Source organism: Etheostoma cragini, chromosome 5 (assembly GCF_013103735.1).
Source record: "Etheostoma cragini isolate CJK2018 chromosome 5, CSU_Ecrag_1.0, whole genome shotgun sequence".
NCBI lineage: Eukaryota > Metazoa > Chordata > Actinopteri > Perciformes > Percidae > Etheostoma > Etheostoma cragini.
In genome coordinates, this window is record NC_048411.1 from 17160311 (window position 1) to 17178868 (window position 18558).

At 39.9% G+C, this 18558-nt stretch overlaps 1 protein-coding gene across 4 annotated transcripts; it reads left to right on the forward strand.

Annotated features, from left to right (window-relative positions):
- Window positions 1–3740: 3740 nt before the first annotated feature.
- syn1 (synapsin I) lies at window positions 3741–17919 on the forward strand. Of its 4 annotated transcripts, none has more exons than XM_034872021.1 (14): window positions 3741–4001; window positions 4269–4763; window positions 5809–5866; window positions 7885–7976; window positions 8124–8280; window positions 8875–8964; window positions 9612–9674; window positions 9780–9922; window positions 10408–10482; window positions 10574–10676; window positions 10766–10903; window positions 11777–11846; window positions 13054–13595; window positions 14785–17919. In XM_034872021.1, exons 2-13 carry the CDS (start codon window positions 4411–4413, stop codon window positions 13593–13595), a joined length of 1884 nt encoding a protein of 627 aa, XP_034727912.1. In that variant the 5' UTR covers window positions 3741–4001; window positions 4269–4410; the 3' UTR covers window positions 14785–17919. The 4 variants fall into 4 exon arrangements, with proteins under 4 accessions (XP_034727912.1, XP_034727913.1, XP_034727910.1 ...); XM_034872022.1 differs by having other exon boundaries at window positions 14823–17919; XM_034872019.1 differs by having other exon boundaries at window positions 13054–13591.
- Window positions 17920–18558: the final 639 nt, after the last annotated feature.

Consider the following 18558-nt stretch of genomic DNA (forward strand, 5'->3'; position numbering starts at 1 on the left):
GTGTTTGTTCGCACTAATGTGCAATGAGAATCAATAAACAAATGATCCTAGTATTGTCTGATATATAAACCTGTAAAATAGAGATTGCTGTCCCAACAGGGTGATAGCAGCTGCTTAAGAAGATTGGTTCAAAAATGAGAAGGGCCACAAATATAAAGAGCTTGCTGTGAATACATGCGTGAAATGTGTTGTGTGGAGCTCAATTTAAGATCAACAGTGCCCCCCTTAGTCATACACTGCAATCACATGCCATCAAAGCCTATAGCCTTATAGAAATAAAATTATATTTCTATGGGTAGCCTACTCCGTACATACTCACAAAAAAAAAATTTCAACTTGCTGCTTGCTATGTAATAGTCTTGAAAAACATGGTTGCTCACTGAAACATTCTACGCAGTGTTTAAATTTTTAAGTGTGAATGCATGGAATCTGTGCGACCGTGGTTTTCTAGTTTAGTAGCATTCATTGTCCTCATGTCTGAGCCCCAAACAGCTAAGAATGTGCTTGTTGTGTTTGTTTTAGCTACTGTATATGCATCCATACTGACAAAGTCACTGCTCTTCATGCTGAAATAAGAGAGATATGACAGTGCAACGAAAAGTAACCCACTTTGTAGTTTGAAAAGCCCTGCTTTTTTATTCAATGAACTATTAGTATACTTTTTTTACGTTTCAATAAACAGGACATAGCACTGTATCTAAAACAGCTGTTCACACACACTCCCCAATATAATGTAATACTCCCATCTGACAAATTGTAAATGCTCCAGTGGATCTTCTTATTAGCGTAAGACTCAAGTGTTAACACTGCAACCAGCATGTGAAACAGAGAGATGCTTAACATAAACATCACACTCAGCTAAGAATTCAAAATATCCATCGTAGTAAATAAATAATTATAACCCTTTTTTTATTTTTTGTTGTTTTGTTACATCAAATGGGTAGGCTACTGAAGCTAACAGGTATAAACAAGACACACAAGACACACTGGGCCCAGTTGAGGAGTTAACCTTTATACATGGACTCCCTCTCTACCAACTCAGCTATCCAGGTGCCCGTCTCACTTGTTTTTAAGGATACTTTAACTGACAACACTGCCCCGCGCTCAAGAGCTTGTACAAAACCATAGGCCATATATTGATATTGTTAATCATGTGGTTAAAAATGTTAACAATCTTGATATTGTTGTTTTGCGGATGACACAGGAATTTACATAACCATATGATCAGGGGACTATGAACAAATACAAACACTGAGTAAGTGCATTGAACAAAATCAATGACTGGATGTGCCATTACTTTTTTTAGTTAAACAAAGACAAGCTGAAACGACGGACAAAAGACCTTAACAATGTATCAAGGCTTAAAGGATTTATGTCTCAGCAGGATTTGGAAAAACTCGCCCATGCTTTTATTTTCAGTGGACTCGACTTCTAACGGTGTGTTTACAGGTCTCCCAAAAAGATCAATCAGACAACTGCAGCTTATTGAGAACGCTGCTGCTTGAGTCCTCATTAAGTCCAAGAAAGTGGATCACCTCACTCCAGTCCTCAGATATTTACTATATTGTCGTCCTCTCTCTCAACGAATTGACTTTCATTGACTGTTGGTTTATAAAGCAGGGCCAAAATACATGTCTGATCTTCTGCTACATTTTGAACCATCCAGAGCTCTCAGGTTGTCTTTGTCTAGCTCTGCTTTCTGTCCCCAGAGTCACAACTAAACCTGGAGATGCAACGCTCAGTTTCTACGCACCACATCTGGAAAAAACTCCCAGAAAGCCACAGGTCCGCTGCAACTCTCAGTCCTTTTATATCGCAGCTGAAGACTTTTCTGTTTGATGTTTATCTTTTTTATTTTAATCAAGTAATATACCTTTTTCACGGAAGACATGTTGACATGTCATAGTAGGAAAAGCACAGGTGTATCCAAAACCATTACTTATGGCTGCATTCCATTTAGGAGAGGCCCCGTATTGTGCATGCTGACTCACTGAAATAGCTCACTGGGACACTAGATGGAATTAAGTCATCGTTTATGTAATTATTTTCAGCTGTGCTTTTCCAACCAAGTCAAAATGTCTGCCGTGAAAAAGGTCCATTGCACCTTTCTAACACTGCACTGTAACTTTCCTTTTTCTATTTTATACATGCTTATTTTACTGTAGTTTTTTCTAATTCTTTTTAATTGTTTTCAATTGCTCTTATTCTTTTATGTTAAGTACCTTGAATTACCTTGTTGCTGAAATATGCTATAGAAATAAAACTGCCTCACCTTGCTTAATAATGTGAAGCAACAATTTGTAATGGAATTTGCTATACATAGTTTTTGCTGCTCTTCAAGTGAGGTGTTCCATACACAGCAGTCAATATTGAGACATATTCAGAAATAAATTAACACATTGCTGTAATGACAATTGGACTAAACTAACAATCAATCAAAAACTCAATCACTTAATTGTGTATCTCTAAATATGTAGAAAATGCCATTTAAAAAAACTAATTTCAGGCTCCAAATATCTTGCAGTAACATATATGTATTTTAATTATTTTGTCGGCATAACAGGCTATAATGCTGTACCTAACTCTACCAGGCATTATATTACTGATTAGGACATGCACTCATCCATGTCTGTGTCCACAGTGAACATGGTTCAGTCCCCACCACATAGTGCAGTTTCCATAGCAAAGGCCTGGGACTCCCTGTGGGTCTGTGTCGATCACTGACTCTGGGTGTTGCCAACAAATGGCGCATCTCTCACAATCTGTATTGACACTGTTGGAAATCAAAAGTAACACTGTGTCAGAAGCCTGGAAGCCCGGCAGTGAGTGTGCCACAGCTGCATTATTAAACACAACAGGATGCAACATCACATCAACACCCATAAACCCCCCGTGGAGTCAACAGCATGCTCATGTCTGACAGTGAGCGACGCCCCTGTCACCCTGGCTGCTCTCATCAGCACCACCATCGTATCCCAGCACAGAGCTGCGTCAAGTCAAACAAACACACGCGGAGCAATACAGGAAGTTTAACTATATTCAATTTAGCATAAAAGGCTTGAAACAATTGCGAGCTATACAAGGAATTTCAGCTACCACTCCTTTAAATATGTTGATTTAGAGCTGAAACTAACAATTATTTTCAAATTAATCTGTTGATTGTTGTTTTATTCAAATTGATTAATCATTTGGTTTATAGCATGTCAAAAAAGCCACCCGCTGTTTACCAAAGCATGTGAGATTTTTTCAAGGGGCTTCTTTTTTTACAAATAATATGCCCAAAACCTATATATTGAATCTGAATTGAACATTCCAACATACAAAGGCACCATCCTCAAATTCCAGATGCTGGATCCAGCAAATGTTTGGTAGCCTTCACTTAAGATAGGACTTCATATGCCGAGTTCCTGTTGATTGCCTAATCACCATTTAAATGACTTTACACATGTGAAGCGCCACGCGGCCAATACAATATAAAGCTAAAGAATTAAGTGGTTACAATAATAAAAAAGACACGCAATTGGTTTACATAAGATAGTTTTCCCTATTTGGAATTAAATATGGTCCTACCTTAACACATGTATTCAGTTGCATTTAAATTGTCAAGATGCATTTTATTCTTGTAATATTAAATTAGTAAAGGATTATAGTAAGTAGGTTATAATAATATTAAATAGGCTAAAAAAAAAATTGCGTTTATTTTGAAAGCCACTCCCGGAAGTCGTGTTCAGCACACTGTGTTCTTTGATTCTCGCGCAGCCTGGCAGCCTCCTTTCCCCGAGGATGACTGGGAGTGACGCAGGGCAGACGGAGAAAACTAGGGCTGTAGGGTAAGGACAGGAAGAACGGCGGAGATGTTGGAAGGACTTTAGCTCCATGCCCGCGTGCACAGAGGACATGAGAGTCACCTATATGTAGGTTTTAGTGTGAGAGATAATAATAATACAAAGAAGGCATCATCACCTCATCCTTGGGGCGGATCAGTTTGGACACACATCCAGGTAGGCTTCATCATGCCTTGTTTTGACGGTTACTGATTACTACAGTGGCTTCGTTGGTGGTTTATTAACACATTCCATCTGACATTTACGTGTAGAAATGATTTATTTTGTTTGTCAGTCGTGTAGGACCCTCATTTCGTCAGCTATTAACGTGAGGCTGTGTGAATGCTTTAGCTTGTCCTCAAGCTACATTGTCACGATTCCTTACTAGCCTATACTGTAAAAAATCTGCTCCCAAACGATAAAACAAGCCTTGTTTCTCTTTAGGTAACATTGAACATCCCGCCTCTGCACATGGAAAAGTAGCCTAGTCATTCCGTTTTCTTACTGAACACCAAGTTGTAAATCGCCCTTTACTTGGAGGATATTTGGACACCTCTTTCCGGCATTTTTTTAGTAAGTCTCCATCATGAACTACCTGCGTCGACGACTCTCGGACAGCAATTTCATGTCCAACCTGCCCAATGGCTACATGACCGACCTCCAACGTCCTGACCCACAAAGCCCCGCAGTGTCGCCCGGGCCGACGGAGAGGCGCCAGTCCACCAGCCAGCCGCAGCCTCAGCAGCCGCCGCAGCAGCCTCAACAGCAGCCGCAGCCTGGAGGTGGAGGTGGAGGTGGAGGCTTCTTCTCATCCTTATCTAATGCTGTCAAACAGACCACAGCTGCTGCAGCTGCGACCTTATCCGAGGCAGCGGACCGGGCAGGAGTCTCCAGTAACGCCAAGCTCCTCCTGGTTATCGATGACCAGCAGACCGACTGGTAAGAGCAGTGCGCATTGGCAGTCTAGACTTAAACGTGGGTTGCAGTGGCCTAATATCTCGAAGGTCATCTGATTCATCCGGTGCTGTGAGATATATCACGTGTAACAACCGTCGGTTTGTTGCTCAGACATGAAACACCTATGTGTGTTTACTGATAGTGCTATGGCAAAACCTCTAGGCAGAGAAGCCATTTTCATTTGACGAGCAGCTATGACTGTCGAAGAAATGTTGCATTCTGCCAAAAAAGAAAGAAAGAAGGCCATGGCACTGTGTATGGGAATAAGGGCTAATGCCACTATGATGATGCAGGTATTTCTAGGTAGATTGGATGTAAGAGCCAAATGTGCACAAGAAAAATGCATACATCAGGTTAATCAAGCTTCCTCACCAACAGTATACATTATGCATGCTTATTGAAGCTTTGCACACAAGGTAAAGGTGATGAAACACAACACTGTTATCCTAAAATGATACCCTAAATGATAATAAGCTATGCAGATCTGTGAATCATCCCTAACTAAACCTTTCCACCTCACATTACAGAGACCCTGTGGTTCTTCTGCTCAGTTACAACAGGCAGGAGATTTGAATATTTATGCTTAGTGGGTCGCATGTAAAATACATTTGGAGCAGTATGTCCCTACAGTATGTCCAATTCATATCTCCTTATGCACCAGGTAAAATCATGGCAATTTACCTTTTTATTTCAGGCTATTATGCATGGTTTTGCAGTTACAGTCAATAGTATGCAGTATACTGCCACTAACAGATGTAAATAAATCAATATAGTAGATATAACAAGATATAATACATATAACAGATATTATAAATATATGTAAAAAATAGCATTTTCTTCCATTAATGTCAGCCTTTTTGTGTTTGACATCACCTTTTCCTTTTACCAGGAGGAATATTGTTCTTCTAAAATGTTCTGAAAATTCTGGCAAAAATGTCAGCTGTCAATTACAGGAGAAATGGTCAAAATGAAATTTGTGTTGTGTGTCTGGATCCAAATTGGATTCAAATCCTCATCTCACATGCAGGGTAAAGGTCTTCAGAGGAAGAAAGGTCCACGGTGAATTTGACATCAAGGTGGAACAGGTAGGTTTTACACACTATTTGCTTCATTCTGTGTTAGCCTTAATCTTTACTCCTTACTAGGAGGTCAGGTTACCATAGTGACCGGACTATACTACTGAGCCTTGGGACCAAATTGCTAACTTAAGTTAGAGGAATGTTACATCTTTCTTTCATAAGAAATGAATAGCTTATGTCAAGACATAACTGGAATAGTTATTTTATTAGTACATGCCACTGGCATTTTTATAGGACAAGGCCATCGTTTTTGTTGTTATCCTTGATCCACATTCTGCATAATTTGTATTCACTTTGATCCTACCTCGGTTTCATATCTTTCTTTTCTGAGGCACTGTCATCTCTAAGTCCCTTGGTGAGGCATTTTGTTGGGTAAATCCTTATAATAATAAATTGAAGTTCTATAGCGCTTTTCACAAACTCAAGGTTGCTTTACAGGGCAGGAAAATAATAAAAACAATGGACAACTAAACAAAACAAAACAAAACAAGATTCAGGCCCAGATGATTCAGGCAATGTTGCGGAGGTGAAAGAAGGAGGTTTTAATGAGATGATGGATGTGGGACTCATTGGGGGGGCAGGGTAGAATCAAAGATCATGCCAAGGTTGCGGGCCATGGAAGATGGGGAGACAATGGTGCTGTCGATGGTGAGAATGGGGTTTATTGATTTTGTTGAGTGTGGATTTGGAGCCTGTGAGGAGGAATTCTGTTTAGTTGCTGTTGAGTTTGAGGAAGTTTTATTGCATCCAGGTTTCAGCTGACAGATGGGAGTTGATGTGAAAGAGGGGAGGATTGTGGGGGGATTTGGTGCTGAGGTAGATAGGTACAGTAGCAGTGGAAGTCCAGGTGGAAGTGTTGGAGTATCTGACCGAGGGGAAGGGTGTAGATGATGAAGAGGGGTTGACCGAGTACGGAGCCTTGGGGAACACCTTGAGTGATTGTGGCTGTGGCAGAGATGTGGTTATGGAGAGAGATGAAGTGGGATCTGTTGGAAAGGTAGGGGTGGAGCCAGCTGAGTGCAGTACCTTTGATATCGAGGTCTTTGAGTCTGGTGAGCAGGATGTGATGGCTCATGGTATTGAAAGCTGAACTCAGGTCCAGGAGGATAAGGATATTGAGAGAACGATACCGATTCTGATACCTGAATTTGAGTATGGGCTAATGCCGATTACTGATCCAATACCAGTGTGTCATATATTTTATGATTGTTTTAACAACTGTATACTACTATCCCTGGATGTATGTGATAGGATTTCTATCTTTGTGGTCGGTCTTGCTCAGGTTACACTCTCAAACAATGAATGCCACAGAACTTTCTTTTATTATGCAGTTTGACATTCAGTTATAACGGAAAAAGAACATAAATAAACTATTTTAACGCATATTTCCTTTGGGCTGTATTATGTGGTATTGGATTGGTGCATAAACTCCAGTACTTCCTGATACCAATACCAGCACTGTAGGCAGTATCGGAGGCAATACCAGTACCGATATCGGTATCGGAACATCTCTACTGTTTAACAGGCCAAACAGAATCTGCATGAGAATTTCATAGATTTTTCTGCAGATTTTAAACAACTTAAAAAAGAAAAGAGAAACTCTGTTGTATGAAGAATGATAATTGTCCCACGGGCCAGTTCACTACTGAGTGAGTATTGATAGTGTGCTCTCTTGACTTTTGATTAAGAGAAACATTTTCTGTTTCAACACATGCCTCCACAAAGCCATTCTGAGTTTTAATTGGAAATCTTTTGTATAGATGCATCAGTTGTTTATTTGCTATGAATGCTGTAATCTATCCAATAGCACTTTGAGGCCAATCTGAAGTTTTTAAATCTTTTATTTATTTCCCCTGGGGGTTCTTAACAGGAAGATTATACTTCAGATGAAGTTGGCCAGCTTTTAATTGTACCCAGTTCAACCTGGTGCACGTAGAATTGCGGTTCTTTTCCTGTCCTTCTGCTGTGATCAAAATGACAGTTTTCTGTATGGAGTTGAGTTGACGTTGACATTTTCCTTTTAGGCAGAATTCTCTGAAATCAGCCTGGTGGTCAATTCCACGGGCACCTACAATGTGGACATTGATGCCATTAGGAATGGGCATAAGGTTACTAAGTAAGTACTCTGCATTAGATCTAGATAAAAAAAGTTTGATAATCCACAGTGATTTTGCAAGTTTTAAGTTATGTTGACATCTGCCTCATAACTGCTCCGTTTGTCTTGCATTGCAGTTTAATATTTTGCTAATGTCCTCTGTCCCAGATCCTTGAAGCCAGACTTTGTGCTGATCAGACAGCATGCCTTCAGCATGGACAAGAACGGCGACCACAGGAACATAGTGATTGGCCTGCAGTATGCTGGGCTGCCCAGTGTTAACTCTTTGCACTCTGTCTACAATTTCTGTGACAAACCATGGGTGGTAAGTATTATTTGTGTCATTCATTTGAAGCCCCATAGCACATTACATTTGGTTTAAAACACTTAAAGTGCTCATATTCTGCTTTTTGGCTTTTTTCCCTTTCCTTTATTGTGTTATTTATCTTTTTGTGCATGTTATAGGTTTAAAAAGGGAATAAGCCCAAAGTCCAGCCCAAAGCAACTTACCATCTCCAACAGAAAACACAGTTCACAAACTGCTCCAAACCGCTCTAATGTAGTCCAGCCTTTACTTCCGTGACAAATGTGCGTCACTTTGTAACACGTTATAATGCTCTCCTAGCTGCTAGCGTAGCACACCCTTATACTCTGCAACTGACTAGCTACTCCCATCAAAGATATAATTGAAGTGTGATGCCTCACTCTGTAGCTAAAACAAAGAGCTCAACACAGGGTAAAAAGAGTAGCTGCAGTAATGTGCAGTACCACAAAAAGATGCTGTTTTTTAATGAAAATGAAACCACATGAACATATTCTTGCTAAATTCAATTACGAACCTGAAAATGAGCATAATATGCTCATTTTAAGTTATTTTGGATTACAAATGCTCCATCCTAAACATTTGTGTCTGTTTTAGTTTGCTCAGATGTCTCGACTCGGCAAGCAACTGGGCCCAGCGGAGTTCCCACTGATAGAGCAGGTTTACTATCCAAACCACAAGGAAATGGTGAGTTCTCTGCCATCTGCTCTCCTTTTCTTTTCTCTCTCCTCCCTCTTACCACTTGTGATGATGGGTAGGTCTTAATGCTGAACCCCTTAAAGAGACACACACACACACACACACACACATGCACACACGCACACGCACACGCACACACACACACACACACACACACACACACACACACACACACACACACACATACACACACACACACACACACACTGGTTGGGTCATCCTTCTCTGCACCGGTCACATTTTAGCAGGGTAATTAATTTCCATGTCAATATTCTGTCTTGTGTGGCAGCTGAGACCGATCTAATTTTCTGGGGATTGTCTTGTTTTTACGTTCTGGGTAGATGCAGAGTTTTTGAATATCCCTCTGCCAAGTCAGTGACAGTACTGTTACACTGAGTCTGTTAAAGCAGAACAGTTATCTCCACCCCATTCAGTCACAGGCTGACAGTACTGGGCTGGCTTTTAAGCCATCATTATGAATCAGAATCTCCTGCAGAAAAAGAGGAGGGATGCTGCGTGTCACTTCTGCTTGACTGAAATGCATTACAAATGGGTGTTTTGATAAATAGAGTGCTATGGTTACATTTAAGTTACTTTCCAAGAAATCTGAGTATGTGATAATGCTTTTGTTGCAGATTACGTCCCCTCGCTTCCCTGTAGTGGTAAAGATGGGCCATGCTCACTCAGGAATGGGAAAGGTAGTACTGGAGTGCTAAGGAGTTTAACTCAATTTGTATGTATGCTCAATATATCTGTGATCAATATATGCCTGTATATTTATATTTTGACCTTTGCTACTCCAGGTGAAAGTGGACAATCAATATGATTTTCAAGATATTGCCAGTGTTGTGGCGCTGACCAAGACTTATGCCACATCTGAGCCCTTCATTGATGCAAAGTATGATGTCCGCATCCAGAAGATTGGCAACAATTACAAAGCTTACATGTGAGTGTCAGACTAATACCATTTGATGTCTGGGAATCACAACCGGAAATAATGAAGGAGATTTCACACATGCACATGCACTTTGCACATGCACTTTGGGTACTCACAAAAGTGTGTACACACACAAAAGTGTGTACCCAAAGTGTCTCTGTGGTTATCCGAATAACTCCTCTTTTATACTTTGCTAGTTGTCCTCACACATGTCATTTTATCTATTTCTGTGATCAGTGTTACCTTCAAACCACTGTTTATTTGTAAGATACTTCTAATAGATTGACACATTCCGATCTATTCTCAGCTGTGGGATCGGGTTACTTCGAACTAAACCTTCTGTGGAAGATCCTTAGAATAGAGGAAACACAGTTGAAAACCTACATGCTTAAATACCAACCAATGAATGGTTTGCAAATGAACCAACACATTATCATAACAACTTAAAATGGTTAGACATGATATTCTTTTTCTTTTTTAATTCTAACAAATAGGAGAACATCAATTTCTGGCAACTGGAAAACCAACACTGGCTCATCTATGCTCGAGCAGGTGGCCATGTCAGACAAGTAAGAGCTCATAAATGAACAGGAGATGAGACTGTCAATCCTACAATGTCTCACTGTACTAATATAGCACTGGTTTTACACATCGTAACAGGTACAGAATGTGGGTGGACTCTTGTGCAGACATCTTTGGAGGGTTGGATATCTGTGCTGTGGAGGCTCTACATGGTAAAGATGGCAAGGACTATATTATAGAGGTACTAAAATGCTGTGTAATGGTATCAAGAGAATGTTTGTCTCTGATCATATGGGAAATCCATTTAATCCATCATGTGTGGAATTTTAGGTTGATGACTGTTCAATGCCACTGATTGGGGACCAGCAGGACGAGGATCGCGTTCAGATTGCAGATCTGGTGATTTCTAAGATGAACCAGGCTGTTCCACGCACTTTAAGCTCTTCCACAGCAGGGCCGCCCACACAGGTGCTCAAACCACCGATATGTTTTTTTGCTCAAGTAATCTCTCACCTGTCTTTATTTCCCACACTTTTGTTTGTAATACATGTTCAGTCAGGTCAGTTTTGTTTAGAGTGCACATTTAAGGTTACTCAGAACATCTTACTTTAACGAGGCGATGTAACCGAAGCACAGAAAATACAATTTGAATAGTTGGCATAAAAATTGAATAAAGGGCAACCACGTCAACCATAGACTGTATAAAAGAAGTTGACATGCAGAGTTAAGGCACTTCCGCATACTAGCAGTTCAGATGTTACAGATATACAGTATATACAAACTATAATACTATACTGTAATACTATTATGTTAAAACACAAACGTGTCAATTTGTATGCATTGCCTGATGATGCAAGGCTTTCAATATCAAAGCAAGGAGCTTAAGGCGTGCAATTAAGTGGTGAGTGTATAAGGTTGAAGGTTTTGATATCGTGAGATTTATAACATCACCCCTTTGACCAAACTCAAGCCAATTGGTGAAACCATCTATTGGTGTAACCATTGCAAAAGACAGCATGGTAAAGATCCTGGACATGGAACAAAAATTAAAAAATAAAGTTATTAAAATATTATTCTTTCAAAGGATAGAAGCTTACATTTTTAGGTTATCTGACTATGTGAAATTGTAGCCATCAAGGAGTACTTAGCATTCAGTCTTACAGTATTTTCAGGTGCATTGAGTAAGTTGAGACATACTTTTCAATTATCAGACAAATGTATTGGGTACATATAATTAAGTATCATCAGCGTAGCAGTGGAGATTTGTGTCATTTTATGGGTACCCAAAAGACAATATTAAAAAATACATACATCTGCCCTTTTAATTCCTGTGTGTTACAGAAAGCAGTGTCTCCTCAGCCTGTCTCTCAGACCAAAGTACCCCAGGCTCAACAGCGCCCCTCACCTCAAGGTAAGAACTTTACTTTTTCAAAATAACAAAAAACTTAAGTGACACGATGACATTATATATATATTTTTTGAAATCCCTGAATGTTTTAGGATTTTGGAAGAAAACTTAATAATCTAGTTTAGTAAATAGTCTTCTATTGGCAACTCAGAGGATTGCAAACCACATTTACTTGCCATTGTTTGGCATTCTGAATATGTAATAAGAGCAGTCACAGATTCTTCTCCAGCATAGCTTAACAATAATAGGTCCCAAGATTAGTACTGCTGTTCATTCCCCATTACTACCCCTACCTGTGTTATGGTGTAACTTAATGTTTTTACATCAGACAATGTTTGGCTGTTTTTAGGTGGCAGGAGTAAAAAATAACTATCCTTAACATTTGTTTTGTTATAGTTTTAGGACAGTTGGAGAACAATTACATTAAAAATAGTATGTGATCTCTACAGGATGACTTTTTTTTCCTTGGCAACTGTCAGTTTTCCTAGTCTATATTCTTGACGTTACTCTTCCGGGATTGCTCCGTTGTTGACGGAAATTCTGCTGGATTTTCACTCATTAGGCTGGATATCCGTTGCCTTGGGCTTCCTCTTTGTGTTGGCATTTTAAACTCTGGCCGATAAATGAAGACTATCGTTAACCTTTTCAACTAGCTAGACTAAGTGTCCAATAAACACACATATGAACGTACACATTCCACCAAAACAAGTTCCTTCCCAGGCTAGTTTTGCAGCAGCACCTCGCTTTTCCCTATATAAAATGGTTATTAATAAATGGTTTATAAAGCCAATTTATTTCACCCATTTTAAATTTTACTATAAAATATGATAAAACATGTTTTTCAGTGGTGTCAGTAGTGTAGTGAGTTCATTCGTGAAGGTGAGTGTGTGGAAAACAAAACAGAACCTAGATGACAAACTAAACTAATACAAAGTGTTGGCTGTGTAGACAGAGAGAGTGTAAACTGCAACTCCAGCCCTTAAGTAGGAAAGAAGGGCAATCAGGAAGCTTGGACTCAGGTGTGACTCATCTTCTTGCCACAAAATTGGGAAAATGGCCAGAGCCAGCCACAAAGTGGGAGGGTCATCACAATGGGAAAAAAAATCTTCCCGTAAGAGTGGCCCGCAGACCCCCCCTAGGTTTTGGCTCAGCCCTGCCATGATTGGAAAAGCATTTGAATTTGGTTTATGGCATCCTATTTGTCTTGTAGGTGGTCCTCAGCAAAGTCCCCCATCTCAGCAGCGCCCACAGCCTCAGGGCCAACCGCCTGCACAGGCGCAGCAATCAGCTGCAAACCCTGCTACCGGGGAGCCCGGCACCCAGGCTAAGTCTAACCAAGGACCTGCAGCCCAGCCACGGCCGCCGGGTCAGGGATCCCCTCAAGGCCAGAGACCTCCTTCTGGCCAGGGCTCTCCTCAGCGGAGCCAGGGAGGTTCACCTCAGGCTCAGAGGCAACAGTCTGTCTCCCAGCAGCAGAAAGCTGCAGGAGGCCCTGGGCAGAAACCTGCAGCAGGCCAACCTCAGCAGAGGCCGGCCCAGCCCCCCAGGCAGCAGTCACTAGGGGGGTCACAGCAACAGAGGGCTCCCGGGCAGCAGGGTCGCCCTGGAGGACCCACCACCCAGCAGCCCAGGCCTGCTGCTCAGGGCCAGGGGGGCCCAGGAGGACGACCTCCGCTACAGCAAAAACCTCCGCCCCCACAAAAGCCCAGTCAGGACAACCAGGCCATGGGTGGCTCCCCACAACTAAAGTAAGTAAGTGCATACGATGAATGATCTGGAATGAGCTTCCTGTCCTTTTTTATAAAGCAAACCTTACAGCTGATCCTTTCTTACTGTTTGCCTGCATCAAGACTGCATGCATGCAACACTTGGATGTGCATGCTTTATCGATTCTTACATTTTTAGTACTTCAGCAGCCATTTCACAAAACATTTCAAATTGTCCCGGGGAGATTGATACATGAAAACAACAGCAAGCAGAACCTGGCTTGTAGTTGTTCATAACCATTATGAACTTATCACATCTGTTACAATCAATATTCTAGACACAGGTGACCACCTTGTCCAAATTCTACTTAAAGCAGGCACGGACAGAATCATGTAAATAACTTTGATATATAGCTAATTATTCTTTATGTTTTCAACTTTTATAAACTAAGTTGTTGGTTATTAATTGGTTATTGAATATCAAACTTCTTCAGTCGTGGTGCTGTAATTTAAAGCCTACTTTTTGACAAAGAAATATAACTATCTGGATTTTTTTTTTATAATTCTAACTTAACCAATTTCAACAGATGTTTTGTTCTGATTCACATTTAGTCACAATATTTAAAATGGGACAACATATTTGTTAACTGTAAGGAATTTGAACCAATTCATTAAACAGGAATTTGAATGAATTTTTGCATACTGTCAAAAGTATCGCCCGATAAATAATGCAAAACCAAACAGATTTGTGTTTGTGTCAATACCTTCTCCAGATGATTGCTTTCATGGACAAACGACTCACATAAAAATCTTAATTTTGGGTTACATGAATCAGATTGCATTATGCTCTCTTAGATTAGAGAGCATGAAACAGTTGTTGTCAATTCCTGTTAAAAAAAACATGCCTCTCTTTGCATCCAGAAGAGTCATTCACTATTCATATCATATCAAAGCTCACCTAAAATGATAAGGTAATACTGAATGACCAAAGAGAAGAAATGGAATGCGCTTCTCTCATTTTTTACTGAGCTTTTTTTCTCCCGCTCTCTCTCTCCCGCTCTCTCTCTCTCTCTCTCTCTCTCTCTCTCTCTCTCTCTCTGTCTCTCTGTCTCTGTCTCTGTCTCTGTCTCTCTCTCTCTGTCTTGCCATGCTCCAGTCTTTTCATTCCATGGGGTTTGCTGCATGACTTTAACAGCCTCTTCCTCTCCTCTATTGCCATTTCCCTCTCTTTATAGCAAGTCCCAGTCTCTTACCAATACCTTCAACATTCCAGAAACCCCAACACAACGAGCCAGCCTTAGCCAGGATGAGGTGAAGGCTGAAACCATTCGCAATCTACGCAAATCTTTTGCCAGTCTCTTCTCAGACTGAGATGGCAGAAGCCCCCCCCCCCCCTTCCTCTCCTCCTACTGACAGAAAGATGGACAGGCAAACTGAAGGGCAGAGTCTCCCATCGAACAAGGACCAACAGGATGCCGTCTCCAATTCATGCGTATTGGCCCTGATTTGAAAATGTAAACACTTGACACCCACTGCCTAAGTAGTTAACACCTTTTAAAATGAACAAAATGTAAAACACATAGTAAATTTAGGCACTGATATCTGAAACATTCCTCGCCTCGCCTCAAGCATCTAATCATTGTGTCACACAAACAAAACACATGCAAAACAAAGCCTGTATACGCATGAACACACAGACACAAGAATATGAAACAAAGTACTGCTCACACTTTTTTCTTGGTGCCGTAACGTCATTGTGATATTTATGTTTAAATTTTGGTTGGTTAGCCGACCAACCCAGTGAATTGAGGGACTGTACAAAAATGATCGGGGTGGGGAGCGGTGCTGAGTCTAATATTTTATTTTGTTAAAGAAATATGGCCCTCCCCAGTGTTTATTTTCAATACCTCAACATAATGTACCTATGTTAAACAAAACAATATAGTGAAAATACAGCCACTCTCTATTGAATATAGAGCTTGCAAAATATGCAATTACTATATCCTCTATATATAACACAATGCAACTCCATGGCACACATGAAAACCATCTTTTTGATTTTCCAACTATTCTATTTTTATAAAAATCAATTCCACTAACATAAAATATGACATAAAAGGCAAAGATGGAACAAGATGAAAATAAAATGAAAGGCCGCTCTCCCAAATAACTTAGACTTAGACTTTTCTGACCATTTTTTGGAAACATTTTTGTACAGTCCCTAACTCAGCACAGCTGCACACATAGGATGTCCAGTGTTAGCTAATGCTAGATCTGTTCGAGCTGTTGACCGCTCATGGTGATACCTTAGCTGCATGTCAACAGGAGGCAATGGTCGCATTTTCCAACCCCTGACATTGGCGCTTGTAACTGTGTCGTCACATGTAGTTGAATTAGTTAGTAAAGTAACCTAGTAGGTGTCGTGAGTATGTTGTAGCTGCCACTTTTCTTCCCGTTTCTTTTTTTTTTTTTTTAAGAACAAATGCCCGGAAGCTCTCTACCTTTGAAAGCATGCCTAATACAGACAAGAAGGTCAGATCAAATGGAGTTGTCTCAGGGATGTCCAATTGATTGTGACACTTGTTTGTAGGTGAGGGTCTTCCATTTCAGTTTAATTGTGGGTTTTCACTAGTAATGAAGGAAAAGCATGCATTTTAATGAGGTTGAATGTCTCTATTATTTCAGATGCATTTGCACATAGAGAATACTACTGCAAAATGATACTTGAATCCAGTGGCACTGACTGATGTATGAAGTCTATATTTTTTCAGGTCTATTCATCTGCCACTTGACAAAGCAACAACTTGGTGTTCCCAACCTGGGGTGCTGCTGTGTCTGTGACAGGTGCGGTACGGTAGGATGCAGCATAAGCAGGGTTTGCAACTGTTCAGGAAACCAGTTAGTGACAAGTAAGATGATTTAGGACAGTTTCTATTGATTTTCCAAGCAATGTAATTAATGAAAAGAACTTAGACTGTACAACAGATAGGATTTTAGTGGATGTACAATAAGGAAGTAGATTATGTCAGGTTGATTTAGCCGTAAGTCAATCAATCCGTTGTGATTTTGTGCACTTAAATCACTCCAAACCTGAGTCTGCATCATACAATGCAGCTTTCTGCTTCCATGTATGCCTCCCGGGATTACTGTCTGTAATAAGAGGCTGTACAATAAAACACAACAAAAAAGTATAGGCATGTCGACTGTGGGATGCACCCCTGCAGTAGATGTAGTTGCACCGACAACCCTTTCTTTGATCACAACTGAAAAACTATTCTGTTTCCAGGCACTACAAATGTCTTCCACGCGGAGTGCTTTGTTGACAAAAATGTCGACGTAGTATGGCAATATTGTGCTTTTTTTTAGAGAAGACCCAATAGCCAAAAGTATAAAGGAGCCCCGTGCCCCTGCAGATTCTCTCCATGCTGCCTGTGTGTTGTGTAGCCACAGTGACCCCTTGTGCTCAATAGTGCATCAATGTGTGAATGTCGTTCAGTAACTGGTCAAACCAAATAGATGTGTTGTACAGAGCTCTGATTGATGCAGATTGCCACCTTTATCCCCTCGCTGCTATTGTGCTTGTAGATGTGTGTGTCTAAACCCGCCTATTTTTAGTTCTTTAATTTGTGCCTTTTTATTTTCAGTTACTATGCACATGCTTCATTCTTTTCCATGTGGCAGGACTATCTCGTCATGTTATGCATTAGTGATTGAGGGCATCATTTTTCAATTTTACAGTGAATCAGTCGATTTTATCGTGGCACACCCTAACGCCAAGTGAATCAGCTTTATGTAATTGTTACACTGAGTGTGTAATTTATTAAAAATGAGCTACCACGATTAGCATGGATGGTTAAAAATGTCATACTGTCGCACAGAGGCCCGTTGGTCATATTAAAGCCACAGCAACGCATGAGACTGACAGGGCAAGCTGTGGCAGCAATGCAAAGAAGCAGTTAGATGTATTTTTGTTTTTGATATTCACAGATTTCTTTTAAAAAGTTTACATTACTTATGGTGGATGTACAGTATCTGACTGTGAATGTACATTGTTTGATTTGTTGCAGCTGGTTTTAATGTTTCCTAAATGCACTGTGTAACTGTTGTGAAAAGATGCAGTCCTTACAAACTTGAGTAGTACTGATTGTCAGTTGATCGCCGCCAGTTTTTAAAACATTCATCATAAATGTAATCGCAAAAAGCTGAAGTTTTTGTTAATCAAAAAAATACTGCACAATCTAAATCATGGTGGGTTATTTAATTAAATGTAAGAGAAAAATATTTGATGTTATATGCAATGTAGCTCTATTCTGTGAAAATTAGTATGTTATTAAAACATGCACATGTCTAATAAAGTCTATGACCAACAATGGCAGTATTCTTTGTTATTGAATGAATATATAGCAGTAACACTGAATCTTAATTACTCTTAATTTTGTCTCCCCATTTAGCATGTCTCCATCCTAAACGAGTTATATATATTATATATATATACATATATACAAGTTTTATAATGTTCCAAGTTGAGGCTCTAAGGATAAGATTGTTGTATGTGTATGATAGGATTCTAGGAAAAATAAAACTGTCTTGACCCACCATGACATTCAGATCAAGAAATTGAGAATATCATTTTGGTTTTGGAGCAGCTCATGTCAAACAGGTAGGAGTTACGCTTGACATGCTCATGGCTAACACATTTAATATAAATACGTCTAAAAATGTGAAGTCAGGAAGCAGCTAAAAAAGTATGGAGCTAGAACAGTGACAGTAACCTGTGGTATAAAAAAATAAAATTTGGCATTGAAACAACAAATATTGGCATTGAAAACTGTTGAACTGAAGTATAAAACACAAACATCAAAAAGTAATAATGTCATAATCCTATGATATTATTTCACTTTGACGTTTGTTTGCATCATGACGGATTTTTAAATGTCAATTTAAATTTTTTATTGATGTCTGTGTTTTTTCAAAGACAGTTTTTTTTTTACGCTGTCAAGATTTTTACA

What these genes read in the sequence shown, in the direction of transcription:
- syn1 (XM_034872019.1), top strand. Translation starts at nt 4,411, where the DNA reads ATGAACTACCTGCGTCGACGACTCTCGGACAGCAATTTCATGTCCAAC. An exon ending in TTGACATCAAGGTGGAACAG is followed by an intron (nt 5,867 to 7,884) that starts GTAGGTTTTACA and finishes TTTTCCTTTTAG; the next exon opens with GCAGAATTCTCTGAAATCAG. An exon ending in ATCCAAACCACAAGGAAATG is followed by an intron (nt 8,965 to 9,611) that starts GTGAGTTCTCTG and finishes CTTTTGTTGCAG; the next exon opens with ATTACGTCCCCTCGCTTCCC.